Below are 19238 nucleotides of genomic sequence, written 5' to 3'. Positions count from 1 at the left end.
GAGTGGATGGCCTCCACTACACTCTTGTTATCTACATATGCACACACAGGTATCACATCACTAATGCCAGACACCTCTTCCAGCATTTTTCGCATATACACTGCTTCCTCTAAACCCTCCTGAAGACTGAGAGTTTCAGCTGCAATCGTGGATCTCACTACTCTCTTGATCTTCCCAGCGTGCCAAGCTAAGGGACAACAGCAATTGTTTTCACCAAGAAGAAACACAATGTAGGCACCTACACTACCTACTCCATCACACACATTAGCATGTGCCGCATCAGTGAACACAACTATCTTCCAGCTGGAAGCATTGCCGATATTCCGGAACACAAGCTTTGCTTCATTTTCTTTCAGCTTTCTGATCACCTTGATTGCTCTCAACAAGTCTTCTACTGTACCCTTCTTGAACTTGGTGCTGAGATCAATCATTTCAAAAGCAATGTCAGGACGACAACCTTGCACAACCCAGTTGATTCTGCCAACCATCTGTCTCAATACTGTATGTTCTTTCACAGTTAGATTTTCAGCTTTTTGTGATTTTCTTTAAGGTGACACATTGTCGAACTCTAAATCTTGCACATATTCATTCTGATCTAGCACACTAGCACCAGGATTCTGTGTGATCTGAAAACCAACATATTTGAATTGTCCACTCTCCCTCTTCCCAGCTTTGAAATACTGAACTAACTGTGCTATGATGTTGTCAAAATGAGGCTGTCCACAGTGTAAGAAATCGTCAACATGACAAGCAATCATTCCTATGAGACATCCACCATATTTCATGTAAAACAATGCTGGGTCATACACTGACTGAATACATCCCAGCTGCAGTAGGCGATCTCTCACACTCTGGTAAAACTGTCTTGCAGCATCATTCAGTCCATACAGACAGTGCTTTAGCTTCCACAGTTTGTCGTCAGCTACACTAGCGTCCTTTGGGGGATAATATACACATCTCTGTCTAAAAGCTTTTCCCTTGAAGAAATGCAGACTTAATGTCTGTGGTCTTGATGTCCCAGTTTTGCCATACTGCAAGAGTTAAAAACATTCGTAATGCACTCTTACTGACAGTTGGCGAGTCTCTATCAAAGACACCATCTTCCTCAAATCCCCTAGCCACTAGCCTTGCTTTAACTTTATCACCCTTCTGACATATAACCCATCGAGTGGAAATACAAGGCTGTCCACACTTTTGAACTTCTTCACATGTATCAAACTCTCGTAAACGTCCAAGCTCTTCACATTTCGCCTTCACACAATCAATATCATCATGTCTTGATCTTGAAATAGTCACCACGTTAACATCATGGACTATTACTTTCACCCAGTCATGCACTTTGTCAAGGTTCACACTTGTCACAGTTTCTCCATCACCTGCACATATGTTGAACACATTCTTATTTCGCCCAGACACTTTGCCTCCTCTACTCACAACTGTAGCAACCACCCAATCATCTTCTGATGTGTCTTTGAACTGTATCTTGTCATCCTTCTTCAAACTGATTTTACTTCCCTTGGCTTCATCCATGTTTGTTGTTTCATCCGTCATGTTATCTGCTGCCTGTACCTTAGTCTCATCATTTTGAGAGTTTTCATTCGACATGTGTCCTGCAATCATTTCTGAAAGCTGCATGTCAAGTCTGTCCACTTCAAATCCATGACCTCTTACACTGTTGCGCTGCAGCTGGTTCTCTCTCTCTTCAGTGTTCCCATCACACTTAAATTCCAGTCCTGATTTTATCAGTCTATTTGGTGACACTCTAACAAACACCCCGCCGTGTCGAACAAACACAACTTTTCCATCTTGAAACACAACATTGCCTGGACCTAACCACTTTTCACTGCCATCACGTTTGTAATACACCAAATCACCATGATGGTATATTTCCTCCGAGGCTCTAATTTTGCAACGCAGAGCTCTTCGGATCCTTTCATTTGCTTCTGAGGCGATAAATGCTTTCCTCGCTGCATGCAAAGCGTTCAGATGTTCAGCAAATGACTCACTTCTTGTCACACCGTCAAGTGCTGGGACCGTTTCACTCATGATGTTTGGCAAGTTTGGATTCTTCCCAAACACTAACTGGTAGCTACTGAAACCATGCCACATTTGCAAAGCATTGCGAGCCATATTCGCCCAACACAGGAGTATATCAAGAGGTGTTTCTGGGCACTGTTCCTCCATTCTAGCAAGCATCATATCAGTCACTGAGTGGAGTCTCTCACATAGTCCGTTCTGAAATGGGCTTTCCGCAGCAGTTGTGTGAACTCGGATGTTCAGTATACTAGCCACCTCTCTTATTTCCTCGGCATTGAACTCCCCTCCATTGTCTGTCAGGATACTCTGCATCACTCCGAATCCAGCTCCTACCCAGTGCGTCATAATCTTGTCAATCACTTCACTTGGTGTTTTCCGAGTAATGAAGGCAGACACAGTTAATCTAGACCACATGTCCACTAAATGCAAAATCCATCCATTTCTCCACTTCTTTAAGTCCATAGCAACTGTCTCGTTGAATTGCGATGCCATTGGTAGTGCAACAGCAGGTCTGGCTGGTGTTCTTGTGTAAATCTTACATAACTGACACCGCTCATAAATTGCATAGACAGTGTCCCGGAACTCTTCTCTCCAGACCCCAGCATCCTTAAGAAGGGCCACAAGCTTTCTCTCTGGAGGATGAGCAAACTGTCTGTGTAACTTCAAGAGAGTCTTGTACCGTTCGTCTTTGTCGAGTTTGTGAAGCAGCACAGCATGAACTTCTTCAATTGGTATTTGCTCATTCTTGTCAATTGGAATGCAGTAGTGACCCGATGATGTACAGTTCAGATTCACTTTCTGTCCAAGAATTTCTGCTGTATCATTCCCAAGATCCAACTTGATTCGTGCCTCCTTCATAGCATGTATTGATAGTAGTAATGGTATATCAGAATCCACAACATCTGTTCTAATACTGATGGCTTTTCCAGCCATCACAGGAGGTATTTCATAATATCCCAGTGACTTCAGCATCTCACCACCTCCAAACTTGAACACTTTGACAACATCGCAAACTGTCACTTTTTCTTTGTCAACTTGATCCAGAGACTCTATGTATCCATTAAGCCATGTTCTGCCACGCACTGTACTCGAACATGCACTGTCCAAAACTGCACATGATCTAGCATCATTGCCTAACTGAGCCAAACCTTCCTTGATACTTCCAGTGAACAGCACCACTTGTTTTTCTGTCTGTACTGGTTCACCTTCAGTATAGTTGACTCTTGATGACATGTTTACATAGCTGTGAGGACAATGTGCAATTAGATGTCGGAATGAACCGCATGCAAGACAAGTTAAAGTTCTACCATTTGCACCAACAGGGTTCATAGCTCGATCTGACTGTCCAGATTCACGTTCATAGTCCTCAAAATCTTCAAATTTATCCAAACTATCTGCCAGGTCATCTTTCCCCAAATTTTTATCCAAAAACGTCAACAAGGTATCGAAACCATCTTCTTTCTTCAAATCAGCAAGATTGATGTTATCAAACACTTTCTCACGTATACCAATCTCGTTTTCAGGCAAAGACAGAGCTAAGACGATACCTTGTTTCTCTTTCTTTAAGTCAGTAACTTCCCGCCATTCAAGCAGTTCCACGCTCGTAACTCTTAGTCAGGTTGAACTCCGGAGGGTTGATTCTCACAGCCATGGTACGAAATGTTCCACTTCTGTACACTGAATATACTTTGTCCTGCTACCGAGTCCAGTTTTCGATCATGTAAACAATGGAATAACTTCGTTCAACTACAGAGTTAATTGTTCAGATTGATAATTGTCGTTTTCACTGAAGATGTCACTATGCAACTGAATTCCATTCATCACATTATTTACTGGCAGAATACAACCGAACGCACATTTCACTTGTCCAACTTGTCCATACTTGGTCAAGGTTCAATCAGTAACTTCAAACTTCATACGGTGTAACTCACAGGATATACAGTCAATACGCTTGCCACAATGATTAGAATATGCAAACCACGCTCTGCTACCACTGTTAATTCATCTCCATGATAACCAACACTGTATTCATTCACATACGCTCTTTATCTGTCATGTCACCTTGTATACATGCTCACTCGCTTATACCCGGGAATTACCCATAAGCCCCATAGGTAGGCTGTAACATGCGCCGAGCAGAGTTCATAGCAGACGACATCAACATATTGTGTGTGACAACTATAGCATCAGTGAATCGTTCACCTCTTCTGCGGAATAATTCTCCAACGACGCTCATTAATAGACAAATTAAACCGGCTTTCATCTGTAAAGAGCACGGTCGACCATTGACGTTGATTCCAACGACCGTGACGTCTGCTCCAGGCTAAACGTGCATATCTTGACGTTGCAGAAGTGTTGGACGGACTGCTGGTCGCCTTGAACGGAGCCCACTGGCACGTAATAGGAATCGAATAGTGTTCCTGCTTATCCTGACACCATAAACATTGTAACGTTCAGTCTGAAGGTCACCGGCGGTCACGAATCGTTTACGTAAAGCGACGTTAACCAAGTGCCTGTCTTGCCTTTGCAGTGGTAACTCTAGGTCGACCTGGTCTTCTCGCATATTCCATCGATCACGTGGCGTGTCACCTTTGTCACCGTCTCCAAATGACACTTTGACTCACATTGAAGTGATTTGCAGCTTGTCGTTGTCTGTGACCAGCTTGCATGAGACCAACTGCTTCAACCCTCGCCGCTACCGTCAGGAAACGTCTCATTTCGTATCAGAAACCAGGATGTCAGGGTGAAACTACAGTTGACAAATATAGCCTAAACCTGTCGCACTTTCTCATGCAATACAAGACAAAATACACGCTACAGATAATTGACAGTATTATTAACTGCAAAATTATTGGATTAACGTAGAAATGTACAGATACTTATTATACAAAATTGTTGATTAATTTACAAATGTACAGATACTTATTTATAAATGTATACAATGTATAGTAATTGCAGTGTATACATGGAAATTATGGTTTATACATGGGAACAGTGGGGTATTGTCTATTGTTTTATGAACCATGCATTGGGGAGGTACACACCCTGATCTCTGTTTATTGCTGGTTTTGTTCGCTTGATGACGATAGCTTCAATCAACTTGCGTTTCCACCAGTCACTGAGGTTTTTTTGCGAGGATTTCAGCTTCCCAGTCAATTTCATGATCGGGATTATTCACAATGTGCGGAGAAACCGTAGATTTCAGATCCGATTTGTGGACTGAAGTTTTGTGTTCTTTCACACTGGTAGCTACTGGTCTGCCTGTCGCACCAATGTAGATATCACCACAGTCAAATTCCAGTTTATACACACAGCCTCTTGGAATGGAGATAGCCTGATTGCACCGCTTACCATTTGCACGTAACAAAGTTTTAAGGGTTTTGCCAGACGAGAAAGTTGTGTCAATGCTGGCCATTTTCTTTAGGAGTCTGCTGACTTGGTGGCTGATAGGCCCAACATACGGGATGTTGATGCGGATGGGAGATGGTTCAGGTTTCGGATGACGCTGAACTTGATCTTGTAGTGTTTTCCTTATTGTGGTTTCAAGCATCTAATTCGCCATCTACATGGACATGAAGCAGTAAGAAAACAATAAAAAGAACATGAAACCCATAAAATTCTCTATGTTCATCAAATAGCATCTTCTAAAATGCCGATCAAGCATCTAATTCACTGTTTCACTTACTGGAATGTGTTTCCCTGACAGTTGTTTGGGACCGGCCTGTGAGATCTACTATGTGTCTTCAATGTGACACTACAGACGGTCAATATGTTCGACCCTGTAATGACAGCAGGTAGGGTGATAGGGTCATTGATGTTCTTCAAAATCCCTCGTCGTTTCAACATCTATGGAGTTGCCGCCACTACTATAACCACAACGTGTTGTATCTTAGCCTCCATGCCTGTCATTGCCATATTCTGGATCGTACTACTATACTATCCCAAAAAGAAACGCATAGGCGTTTCGTATTTTTCAAAATCTATTAATTACCTATCGTCAAAATATGTAAGAAAAGTGTTGATAACATGATTTTACACAATTGCACAAGTAAAAAATCGACTTTACCGGAAAATGTTGATTTGAATGAGATTTCTTACAAGGATTAAAAAGGCATCGCCACAATGCAACAGAAATCACCTTCCAGTTGAAATTGTGCAGCAAAGAGCATGCATGCACTGTCTGGTTATAAAAGTCCAGATTACTTTCGGAAATCGACATTCGTTTTGAAGGAGTTTCAAGGTCAAATTACTACGCCACATCTTGATGCTGCGACACTCAACATCGCCATTGAACGAATGAACGCTGGCGATTACCAATCTTCTGTTGCCAGGCGTCTGAATGTTAGTCTAAGCCCGATATCACAACTTATAGCTCGTTACAACCAAACAGGTATAACAAATGACCGCCCACATACAGGCAGACCTCGAGTCACCAGTGCAGCCCAAGATCAGTACATCCGGGTACTACATTTGCGTGATCGTACTGCCACGGGTGACAGCACAGCAGCCAGGATGCCTGGACTTCGGAGGATTTTCGGTCAAACTGTACGGAACAGGTTGAGAGTGATTGAACTGAGAGCCAGGAGACCCGACGTCGGGACCGTGCTACGTCGTAACCATCGCGTTCAGCGTTTCCGTTATCTAAAATTATCCACTTACTAGTAGTTGTATAGACATTTCCTTCTTCTAAACTGATGCACAAATTCATGTACTAAAGTCTAATAGTGGACGAGTTTGAAAACACAGTATTTTCGCAACAGAATTTTAGGTTATGCGTTTCTATCTGGTTGACCTGGTCTGGCCAATGGAAGAACATTGCATGGTAAGTTCAAAACGCCAAAGAGTAGCGAGTTTCGAATATACGCAGACACATTTCCTCTAAAGGCAAAAAAATTCGTCTGCTTGGACGATTTCCCAAACCGGACGTTATATCATAAAAAACGAAGATCTTGTGACTTGGTTATTAGAAAAGCTGGAGACGTTAAAAATCGCTGTAAAGGCATGTATCGACTGAAGCCTGAATTGTATATATGTAGTGTATAAGGCAGTCAACTGATGAGGAAATATAACCCTACATACTAATGAATATGATATGGATAGAAACTAAGAAATACGAATTACACTGTCCTATGATATATCTCTGAGCTTCGGTCAGTGGAATGTTATGTTAGCGGCGGTACACTTCTTTCCGTCCGTCGTCATTTATATAACCTTATATATATCTTCTGCCCTGAAACTTAACATTGCAGGGAAGATCCTAGCAATTTGTCAATGGTTTCTCTAGAATAGCTCCAACCCTTTGTCACACAAGTCTGTAAGAGGATCTCGGTATGTTCAAAGCATTTGAAGCATTCATGAGCCAAGTGTCGTTGTGTTTAACTATGACAGTGTAGAGGAGCTATATCAGATCTGGCTAGCTATTCTCGAAACGTTCGTAACGCTACGAACTTCTTAAGTCCATTCCTAACACACTGGCTACGATAAAAGTTAAGAATTTTTAGGGCTACGAACGTTTCGAGAATACGGGCCCTGGTTTTAGAAACTAATTACCAATATTACTTATGATTATTTTATGCTAATGTAAAGTCTGTCAGGTAAAGAGGGTGACCACAAGGCGATTGCTCTGTCGGTCTAGAGGTACTTCCAAAATATTTCAAAATTATACATCAAAATGTATTTAAACTCTAAAATTGAACGTAACCTTCTTTAAACAAAAGAGAACATTGACTGTAGTTTTGTTGACATATGTGAATATTTGATGGAGTGATGTAATCTAAATGTTGTCTATTTGATTACTCAAGGCTCAAGCTCAAGAGTCAAGTATATGTGCCCATTCTCTGAAACATAGCATTGTTCATCATCAAATATTCAAAGATGGCTTTATCATCAGTGTAAAGGCAAACATGCAGTGATAATGAAATTAGATACGAAAAGCATCTATGAAAATAGTATAGAGGTAATAGTACACACACACACACACACACACACACACACATACTAAACACCAAAAGAAACGTTACCCTCCTACCTTTATGAATTACTTAAGTATTATCAAAGATATGTTAAAAGGTATTAGTTTACAAGAAAGCTTAACAACACAGTTTTATGGAAATCACGAAAAATAATTACTCTCTTTAATCCGACATTCTCGCATTCCGACTCCGACACACCAATCTAGCAATTTATTATTGTAATACATTGTTAATGTATGTACAATGTATGTATGTATGCACAATGTATGTATGTATGTATGTATGTATGTATGTATGTATGTATGTATGTATGTATGTATGTATGTATGTATGTATGTATGTATGTATGTATGTATGTATGTATGTATGTATGTATGTATGTATGTATGTATGTATGTATGTACACATAAGACAAAAGTCTGAAGATCCTTGGTACAGATATAATTTCTTCAATTCTAACCGGTTTCACACTGTCAATGTGATCATGATGAGAATGACGTTGCTATACTTTGTGTATAACAACGTTGCTAAGCTATGACGTCACTAAATTATGTCGTCACAACACAAAGGGCGCGGAGCTCTGCATAGTGTGTGCGTCTAAAATACAACTTGAGGTCATTAATATACAAGCAGTGGAATATCTAATTAATTTCATTCAATACAGATGGACAAAGTCGGATTTTACTTTGTACGATTAAGTTTAGGTCTGAACAGTTTGATGAAATAATTTAATTATATTTTTATTTTTTCATCACTGTCCGACAATATTTTGTAAAATGTGAATACTGTAAAGTTTGGTATTTTGTTCCCAGCACATCTTTCTACATGTCCACTTAGTGGGATACAGCGACAGGAGGGGTCCCGAGTTTCTGAACTCTCACTCTTGAACGTAGGGTCTGTCCGATATACTCCTCGCCGCATCCACTGCACTATATGACATATATGAGATTCTGAGATGCACATGTCATATTTTCATGTACTTCGAAGATTTGACTAGTCTTGAACTGGTATACATTTCCCTCTATTAGTTAGCATTTAGTTACAGATCTTGTGTCTTGACTAGATTTTATCAAGTTTGCCCTCGTTAAAATTTGCTTGATACTCTTACCCTGTCTCTTGCTTTTAATTAACTTGACTTGTGTCAGTTTATCTTTTATAATGTCGCATTTTTGTAAAGACAGGAGTGTTTCACCAACTTTAGTAAATAGTTCAGGATTTCGAGGGTTGAATGTGGATACAAATGGGAGGACATTATTATGAACGTTTTCTTTTACCGTTAAGCAGTTCACTTCTGTTAGGTTGTTTTGCTTTAACTACAGCATCTTTAACGATTTATCTTGGGTAGATTCTTTGTAAAAGTAAATCTTCAGTGCATTTAGCCTGAAGCACGGTCTCTCTCTCTCTCTCTCTCTCTCTCTCTCTCTCTATATATATATATATATATATATATACATATAGATGGTTTCTTATACCAAATAAACATTAACCATAATTGAATAGTACAATCGTCTTTATTCAGAGGCATAATAGTGTTCCAGTACCACATGCTTGACGTATGCATCAGTTGTTATTATGGAGATACAGCCAGGGTGTATCATCAACAGCGGAATGGTATTTAGGCACGTAACGTACCAAGCTTTTAGGGAATTGTCAACTATATATGTTACCTTTGGGATAACAGTTTCTTGTTTTGGTTTGATTCCCTGCTGTCAAAGTTATGTACAGACTTCCAGTTGCCCTATCTTTGTAGCATTTGGTGTTTGAATTTCGGTGTTAGATTGTAGACACAGTCTGTTTTTGAATACCGGGTGGGATTCGAATACCAGAATTGTGTTTGAATAAGACAGTGTAATCCATAAAAGAAACATTCTTACAAAAATACCCAAGAAGTGTGCCTTTTGCAAAATAAATCGTCACAGCAAATATTTCCATAAAAGTGAATGTACATACTATATGGTATAACTAAATAGGAGTTAAGAATACACCCAGATTAAACTAGAACGAAGTATTCATCATTGGAAATATATTAATGTTGCACATTTGAATTTCACACGATCTCTTTCTATTCTCAAACTTTAACAAATGAATTCTCACTGCCCCTCACTAATGTCATATTTCACAGAGGTATTTCACAGACAGCTTGACGATGAACGTGGCACGGTCTGTCCGACAATTTGCCATAAAACAACTGCACGCAGTTCTGATCTGTATCGTTGTCAGGTTCCCCTGTGGACCATTTCCAGACATAAGTGGAACCTTCCTGCCAGGTAAACACGTTGTTGAGTTTCTGCATTCCAACCCAGAGTTTGCCTGACACATCAGCTGTAATGATAAACCTCAGTCAACATTTGGGCTGCCACTGCCACCAAACAAACGCTCAAATGGTGAGGTGAGGTGAAAGTGGGTTTAACGTCGTGCTTGAGAATATTTCGCTCATATGACGACGTGCATGCGTGTGTATGTGTATGTGCGGCTGCTTGTACTAGCCCAGACTCAGGCTGGTTTTATAGTGCTAGCCCACTGAGATACCATGCCGCAGTGAAGCATGAATACCCCACTCAGACACATTATACTGACTCCGAGTCGACCAGTCCTTGTTGTACCCATTAAAGCCTAGCGCCAGGCAGGGACCAACAAGTACCATATTTTAACTCTTTTGGTATGACGCGGTCGGGGATCGAACCCGCGATCTTCCGCTCTCCGGGCGGACGCTCTAACCACTACACCACTGAGGCGGTACGCTCAAATGGACTGATTTACACACGAGAATATTAATAAATGATCTTAGTCTGGCACTGTCCTTTAATCAAAGAGTCCGTAATGAAGCATGTATTTTGCTACAGAAACACACACCATATTGATTCTTTCCTGAACGACAGATTCAATTGTCCGATGCCGAGAACAGCGAATCAAACCCGTTTGCTGTAAAAGAATACTGTACATGAATATACAAAATAAAAAACTATTGATTCTGGCTGATACTTTTACTTTGCACAAAATGGCACCCAGCTACTGACCTTGACCCTGGAATGAGGCAATGTACTCCTGTGTCTCCTGACTGTTGAGGACGATCAGGCGGCCATCTTCAGCTTGACACCGAGCACTGTGATGGGTCCAAGTGTTGGATATTGGAATATACTTGTAGCACAACCGAGGAGACAACACGGACGTATATCCCATAGATGCAGGGCATGGGTCTGGATCAGGAAGCGCTGAAAGTAAATAGGGTGCTTTCTGTATTATATTCTATGTATCTTCTTGCAGGTATCACCGACTTAGAGAAATATATACTAGCCACATAAAGAAACTGTGCATTGTCAAAATATTATCCCAGTTGATAAGTACGATAACAATGTCAAAGGTACATATAAACTTTAATGGAGGGATCATGAGACCATAACAAGTCGGGAGAATTTCAATTGAAAAGTCAATCACAAAGACGTCACGAGTCCACAAGCGGGACAGGGGTCAAACGACCATGTCACAAGCTCAATAACGGGTATGTCCACCATCGGCATTGAGAACAGCAGTGCATCGACGACGCATAGAGCCTATCAAACGTGCAAGGAAGGCTTGTGGGGATGTCACGCCAGATTCTCTCAAGTTCTGTTGCAAGGTCAAGGACGTTATCTGGCGGATGAGGAAGACGGCGTAGACGTCGATCCATCTCGTCCCAAACATGCTCTATCGGGGAGAGATCCGGTGAATTTGCAGGCCAAGGCAGTAAGTCAGCGTTGTGGTGTTGCAAGAAATCCATAGCAACCCTTACCGTATGAGGGCGGGCATTGTCCTGTTAACCCAGGGCCATGACGTTGCAGAAAAGGAATTGCCACAGGTCGAAGAATCTGATCCCTGCAGCTCACACCAGTTACGTTGCCCTAAACAATCACCAAAGGAGTTCTTTGGCGTGCTGTTATTCCACCCCAAATCATCACGGAACTACCACCAAAGCGATTCCTCTCCAAGACAGAGGCCTGTGCATAACGTTCTACCACGCGTCTATAGGCACGTTGACGTCCATCACGATGGGAAATGTTAAACCTGGACCCATCTGTAAAAACAACATTTCTCCACTAAAACAAGGGTCTGCAGAGATGATTTCGGCACCACATTCGGCGAGCTTATCGATGACGTTGTGTCAGGATAGGCCGTATGGCGGGACGTCGTGGTCTGATCCCGTGATGACGTAAACGTTGTAGAACTGTGTTAGGGGGGATACGGCGAAGTCCTGGGATGGTTCGGGCAGTCATCACTGCAGTCTGAAACCTGTGGCGAAGATGGGTCACCCTTATCGATATGTCCTGTCTTGGCGTTGTTACACGTGGACGTCCAGAACGTGGCCGATCGATGACGTCATTTGTGTTCTGGTAGCGTCTCACCAGTGCAGAAATGGTGTTCTGGTGGCAGTGGAAATGTGCAGCCACTTGTCGTTGAGACATTCCCCCACGGACCATCCCAATGGCCTCATGACGTTGTGCAGACGTGAGCCTTGGCATGCTATGCGTTTCAATAGCCGTTTAATTTTTGAACGATCGCAAGGGCAGGGGTTGAGCTTTCCAAAGTGACAGTATTGTGTGGCATTCATTTGCTCTGTTTCTCTTTCCCGGAATGCACGTGGAACAACGTATTGCACGTCTCAAGGACGAACCCACTGACGTCACGGAACGTGGCACGTGCATGCATGTTGGAAACATGTCACTAATCTCTGAGTTTAAATCCTTATGTGTCTACACAGGGTTGATCAATTTAGGTTTTAAATTTTTGTAAGCACAGTTTCTTTATGTGCCTAGTATATTTATGATGACGAACATCCTAAAAAGACAATATGGGTTTCGAACCAATCATCACTTGCAAATTGCACCCCGAAGGACGACTGAGCCCCACTTTCCTTTTTTCAGAAGGTATCGAGGATGCTCGTCTCTGCTCTTCCACAGTCTGCTGCATTGCTGCATAACTCAGTGTTCAAAGGTGATCAGATATGCTTTCCATTAACACTAGGCACCAGAGTCTCCCTCCAAATATTATTATTCTTGAAACATCCCAAGGTTTTATTTGAGTTACTGCTGTCAAGTATTCCCACTAAAGTATAAAGAATGATGTCCCTTGTAACGACGTAAATTGTAATAAAAACGTAATTGTAATACTTGCAGCAAATTGTAGTAACCCTTGACGTAAATTGTAATAAAAGTTGACGCAAATTGTAATAATTTAAGTTGCGGTAAAATGTAATAAATATTTACGTAAATTGTAATAACAGTTTTATTCATTCGTAAATACGCGTGTGTTCGTTTTTCATTGAATTTCATAATCATATAAGCTTGTTAGGGCGATAACTCAAGAAAAGATTGATTTTGTTCAAATTTGGTACCAAGGTGTGGCGAGATTCACCTACACCATTTGAATTTAGTGACCTTGAGATAACGTGCAAGGTCACAGCAAAACTCTGAGGGATTTGCCAATATAAAGTTTGTGAGCGCGTTAACTCAAGACAGAATTAATAGATTTTGATCGAATTGTATATCAACGCGTATTGGCGGGATTCCCCATACACCAGTTGATTGGAGAACTTGTTCTCATTTTGAGTTCACACCGAAAATTGTATCGTTTTGCACATGTCTAAGTTTTTAGTGCGAAACCACAAGAAAGAATTAATATATTCTGCTTAAAAATAGTACCAAAATGTGTTGGAAGTATCGTCTAACGCCAAGAAATCTATCATATGTGCTCGTTATCAAAGTAAAGTCAAACTTTCTATAAGGTATACAATGTTTGTTGACATTTAATTGCCAAGGGTATACTCAGGAAAACATTAGTTTCACAGCCCAAAATACAACAAAGAGTGAGTGAGTGAGTGAGTTAATATTCATAGTCACATCGGCAATATTTCAGCCATATTGTGACTTAAAAAGTTATAAATTAACAATAAACACAATTACATTATAGAACACCTGTCGACGAAGGACAGTAAAACAACTAGATTATCACAGGAATAAATTTAAGACTAGTATTTAAATCTAAAACATGTCACTTATAAATGACAATACAATATATAAACCGGCTATAGATCGCCAACAACTGAAGGTAGATCACCATACTAGGGACCATGGGGACTTACAGTAGATTTGCTTCCTGCATGGACCCTAGCTGGATTTACACCATCCCTTCAGCCGTTAGCAATTTAGCAAATCTAGCCACACATTAAAAGAACAGGTATTCTACGATTAAAAAAGTGGAAGGTTTTAATTTACTTCGAATGTTTTGGGACTTACGTACCCTCTCAGGAGGACAATAATTTTACAGTACTTTAAACCCCCTCGAGGATACAACCACTAACAATCTTAGTTACTAATTCAAACTTCCAATCATAAAAAAAGTTATCTATTTACAAATCATTTAACAAATCTAATTCTTTTAAAAATGCAATAATTAAATGAGAACTGATACTATTAAAAAGATCCTTCATAGTTCGTGATTTAAAATAGTTATCCCTTGTGATGGAATATTCAACACAGTCAAGCAAGACTGACAACCCAAGTAGGTGTAACCAATATAAGGTTTTATTGCATGTAATTTATTGATACCAACTTGGGTGTCCCACTTCTTTTGCATCAGATCACGGATGTAAGTTCCAATGCTAGCTTTGTAATCAGAGTATGGAATAAGAAGTGGTGTCACAGATTTGTTGAGTGCTGCCTGAGCAGCAAGATCGACCATTGTGTTCCCGGAAATGCCAACGTGGCTGGGTAACCAAAATGCAGCTGCCAGATTGATCTGCAGAACCACCAAGCACAGCCACATCTCCCCAATCCTCATGCGTCTGCACTGGTTACCACTCCCAGCCAGGATAGAATACAAGATACTTAACATGACGCATAGATGTCTTAACAATACAGCTCCATCCTATCTCTCTAGTCTTGTCAGAGAGTGCGTTCAAACCAGGACTCTTAGATCAGCCAATCAGTCGCTGCTCGTCCCAAATGCACGTCTGAAGACATACGGACATCGACGTTTTTCCTACTTGTCAGCTATCCTCTGGAACAATCTGCATGTGTCTCTCAAAGAATCCCCCTCAATAGCCAGCTTCCAGTCTAACTTAAAAACTTTCCTGTTCAAGAAGCACTATGACATATAAATGACCTCCTGTTGTAAATATGTATATATGTCAGCGCCATGAGCAACCACTTGGTGATTGGATATAGGGCGCTATACAAATGGACTTATTATTATTATTACTTATTACTATATACCCGTTAGGACAGTACACCGCCCCCAACACTACATTCATTAGTATGTTAGATATACCCGTTAGAATCCCCCCACCTCCTGTATATATTTACATATCAAAACATCAACAGATATTTGCCACAAAACATGATACAGAGAACAGTTGGAGATTTTATAGCGAGTATATATCAGGACGAATATAATGTTTCGTCATTTCGCTAAGAGCACCCATGATACTACGGTTATTATATATTCCATGAGTATTTATCAATGTGAAGGTCGACCAATTCATCTAGTGTCCGCACGTCCTGGCAAAGCACCTGGGTACTACTTTTAAGCAAAATTGGTCAATTCTTTCTTGAGTTATCGCGCGAACAATTTTTATATTGGCAAAACCCTCAAATTGTTTCTGTGAAGTTATCTCAAGGTCACTAAATTTAATTGGTGTCGGTGAATCTCGCCACGACACCTTTGTACCAAATTTGAATAAAATCCATCATTTCTTTCTTGAGTTAAGGCGTTAACAATCTTTATATTGGCAACTCCCTTATATGATGTATGAAAGGCAACGAAAAACACGCGTATCAACGAATGATTAAACTGTTATTACAGTTTACGTAAATATTTATTACATTTTACTGCAACTAAAAATATTACAAGTTACGTTCATTATTATTACAATTTGCGTATTACAATTTACGTCAAGTTTGATTACAAGTTACGTTTTTATTACAATTTACGTCAAAGGGTTATTATAATTTGCTGCAAGAATTACTATTTACGTTTTATTACAATTTAAAAAAAAAATACGTTGTAACACCCCTCTTCAATCTACAAACATATTACATAATACTGGCAGCAAAGAATGTGTCAGTATTTAGCATCCCATGTGAAAATACTTATGTCAATCCGGTTGATTAGTCTCGTTTTGCTAAACTCAAATACCTTCAAACACGTTCTTCATTAACCTGACGCACCAGCCTTTCTTCCAAGAATGTATTAGACTTGAGACTTAGCTAGACTGTATTCTAGTCAATTCCGCTAAATATTTAACACAAAAGTTTAAAAAAGGGTTTCCCATCTTCACATGGATAATTTACAAACATATTACGAAAAGCTGCCAGCAAAGGATGTTGCATGATCTCACCGCCTGCCTTGATGAAGTGCTTGGCTCCAAGGACAGATTTCCCAGAGGATGTCAGAGAAGATCTGTACATGCTGCACGTACCCTCCAGGAAGGTGACTGCAGCACACAGTCTGTCCTCGGCACAGAGACTAGCACATGTCTCTTCATTAGGAGACGCCTGCGTGGTGAAGGGGTGCTCTCTTGCCTTTAGTCTCTGCAGCGTAACCTGTCTGTCAAAACGATGCCAAGAAGAGACGTTTCCTGCATACACGACTGGGATTAATGCAATGACCAGACACAGCAAGGCGTTCATCTTGCTTAAGTGTAGCACCGTACCAACTGCCGTATGTTTCTATATCTGTAACCAGTGTAGCCAGATATAATCTTAATTATTCAGGTTCATTAAGAAAGTAAGGAGGGTGTTTCTAAGGTTATTTTACTTTCAAAGGGGTTCTTGAAATGTCGATACAAACACGGTGTAATTAGTTGAAAGGCATTGATTTATGGTAGGATTGGTTTATTGTTCGGTATACACCAATACATGAACTTCCTATACCTGGGGTTCTGCAGCTTCAAGACGTTCTTTGTACCTACTGCACTTGTATCGATATCTGCTACCAATGGAACCAGATGTATACTGTATTATTCAACTTCATAAGCAACACAAGGTTCCGGTTCAATAATCCAAAAAGAGGTTCTTGAAATGTTAATGAGAAGATGGTGTAATTGGTTCAAACACATTGATTTAGCAGGCTAGGATTATTGTTTAGTAAATATCAGGGTATGTAATTATTCTTCATTTACCGTGAAATACTCTTTCTATAAAATGAAAACATTACAGAGTTGACCCAGTGAAGAAAGAACCTTCACTAAAACTATTTTGGTTTTGGTGTTAGCAGCTGCACTGAAACGTCGCTCACATTTATGATAAATGGCACAGTTCAAGGTTTTGTATGAAGGGTTCTTTTGCCGATGGAATAGATTACATTGTCTTATTCAAATACATACTTTTGGAGCTGAATCTCACCCTGTATTCGAAAGCACACTGTGTCTACAATCTAACATAGACATTCAGACACCGAATTTTACTCCAGTTGCCCGATTTTACTAAAATTCGGTATCTGAATGACATTGTCTAGATGAATGAACTAGAACTCAGGTGCATAACTTTGATAGGGGGATTCAACCCAAAGTAGGCTGGAATTTCTTTTTAATTAAAAAAGTGTAACCCCAAATGTAACATATCATATAGCTGACCACTTTCTTAAAGGTATGGTGCATCATGTGTATAAATATCAATCCGCTCTTTGTTGATGACACACTGTGTCCGTATCATAATTAGGGCTGCGCAATATAACCGGTTTACCGGTATTTACCGGTTCAGACATGAAAACGATACGTATTGCGATACGCTCATCGAAAACCGGTATTTTGACTTGCATTCGGAAAACTTCGTAACACTCGGAAATGTTCGGATATGTCCTTGTTTCATTTGTGCCAAATATTATTCACATTTTTATTTTATCATGATTAAAAGTTGTTATTAAAGCTTAATCAAGCCTAGTGATTTTGTTGTGTTTTTGCTCTGTAAATCAAGAGGTAACTCGATTATAAGTAGTTTTTGTTTAAAAATACTTCATGCAGTATATTGCAATACATATCGCAATACATGCTTTCGCATTGCAATATATCGCAATATGAAAATTCTCTGCAATACCCACCCTTATCATAATACTAACAACTGATTCTTATGATTAGCATGTGGTGCTGAAAACTATTATGCCCCCGAATAAAGACGATTGTACTATAAAGTTATGTTTTATGTTTATTTGATTTAAGAAACTATATAGATGCTTTTTATATTTAAAATCATTATGATCGATTGGATCATTTTCATAGTTTGGAAATATGATCAGCTCAGATAGGTAAACCCTGCAATGAAAATCAGTATGTAGATATGGATCTTTGACATTGTCAATATTCCCGCGTTTCATGCTCTTTTATGAAAGTTATTTTGGGTGTATTTGGGTAGGGGTGGATGTCAGCCTTAACGTGGGAACACATATTCCAAACACACCATTTCATTTATGTGCAAAACATGCATTTTGTTCTCAATATATAAAATCTTGCTAAGCTGAATTTCACACAGTTGAACTTCATACTGTCAAGGGAGAACTAAGGAGAAGGCCTTTCTAGTCCTTTAACAAAGTTAAATAAGTAAATTTATCACTTTGTGTTTAAGATATTTATTTGTGTTAAAATATTTACCCTTTTGTCACTGTTTCTCGTAGAAACTTTGGGTAGCATTTGTGAAGTTGGAGTTTTAAGAATTTTGTTGTGTTAGATGTGTCGACACGACATGTTATGGTTGTGACGACGTGACTAGCGAGTAGGTATTTCATGATTTCAGACTTCGGGGGAATTGCTCCAACTTTGGTTTCTTAATAAAGAGTTCATCAAGACATATATGGCAGTACTACACTATTCTGGATGACGGCAGTAAAGAGAACAGTTATGCATCGTCTGCATGATTCCAACCATGTACTACTTTCTGTGTTTATGGACATTCAGTGAACGTGTGTGTACTTTTGACGGTTGTTTGCTTTACTATGTGGTAGATTTATATGTGTGCTGATTAGTAAAATATACACCGATCACCTTTATTCTCTTGTGGAGAATGTCCCTGTTTCATGCAACTGATTGTAAAATGAGGCTATAGTGTAATAAACGTATTTAGTATAAAAAGGTTTATTTTCCATTTGTAGTAATATGTGCTGAATGTCCATAAGGTCTACGTTTGATTTTCGACAAATATGCACATCAAAGTGAAGTAGCTAAGAGATCTGGGGACTATTCCGACCAAACATTGTACTTTGAAA

The 19238-nt window shown here is 39.8% G+C and overlaps 1 protein-coding gene across 2 annotated transcripts; it reads right to left on the bottom strand.

Annotated features, from left to right (window-relative positions):
- Positions 1–9958: 9958 nt before the first annotated feature.
- On the bottom strand, positions 9959–16689 carry LOC124271366. Of its 2 annotated transcripts, none has more exons than XM_046706464.1 (3): positions 16381–16689; positions 11027–11221; positions 9959–10331 (listed from the first exon to the last, which is right to left on the bottom strand). In XM_046706464.1, the coding sequence occupies exons 1-3, from the start codon at positions 16670–16672 to the stop codon at positions 10126–10128; spliced, it is 693 nt and encodes a 230-aa protein (XP_046562420.1). In that variant the 5' UTR covers positions 16673–16689; the 3' UTR covers positions 9959–10125. The 2 variants fall into 2 exon arrangements, with proteins under 2 accessions (XP_046562420.1, XP_046562430.1); XM_046706474.1 differs by having other exon boundaries at positions 11027–11206.
- Positions 16690–19238: the final 2549 nt, after the last annotated feature.

The sequence above is a fragment of the Haliotis rubra genome, unplaced genomic scaffold (assembly GCF_003918875.1).
Source record: "Haliotis rubra isolate DU_JTF1 unplaced genomic scaffold, ASM391887v1 Scf1024, whole genome shotgun sequence".
Taxonomy (NCBI): Eukaryota; Metazoa; Mollusca; class Gastropoda; order Lepetellida; family Haliotidae; genus Haliotis; species Haliotis rubra.
This window is presented reverse-complemented; position numbering and strand designations above follow the sequence as displayed.

Bases quoted from the DNA above. Each gene is read 5' to 3' on its own strand.
- LOC124271366 (XM_046706464.1), bottom strand. From the start codon at position 16,672: ATGAACGCCTTGCTGTGTCTGGTCATTGCATTAATCCCAGTCGTGTAT. The intron at 11,222-16,380 runs GTGAGATCATGC...ATTTACTTTCAG, and splicing joins GCACTTCATCAAGGCAGGCG to CGCTTCCTGATCCAGACCCA. The intron at 10,332-11,026 runs GTCAGTAGCTGG...TTATCATTACAG, and splicing joins TGCCTCATTCCAGGGTCAAG to CTGATGTGTCAGGCAAACTC.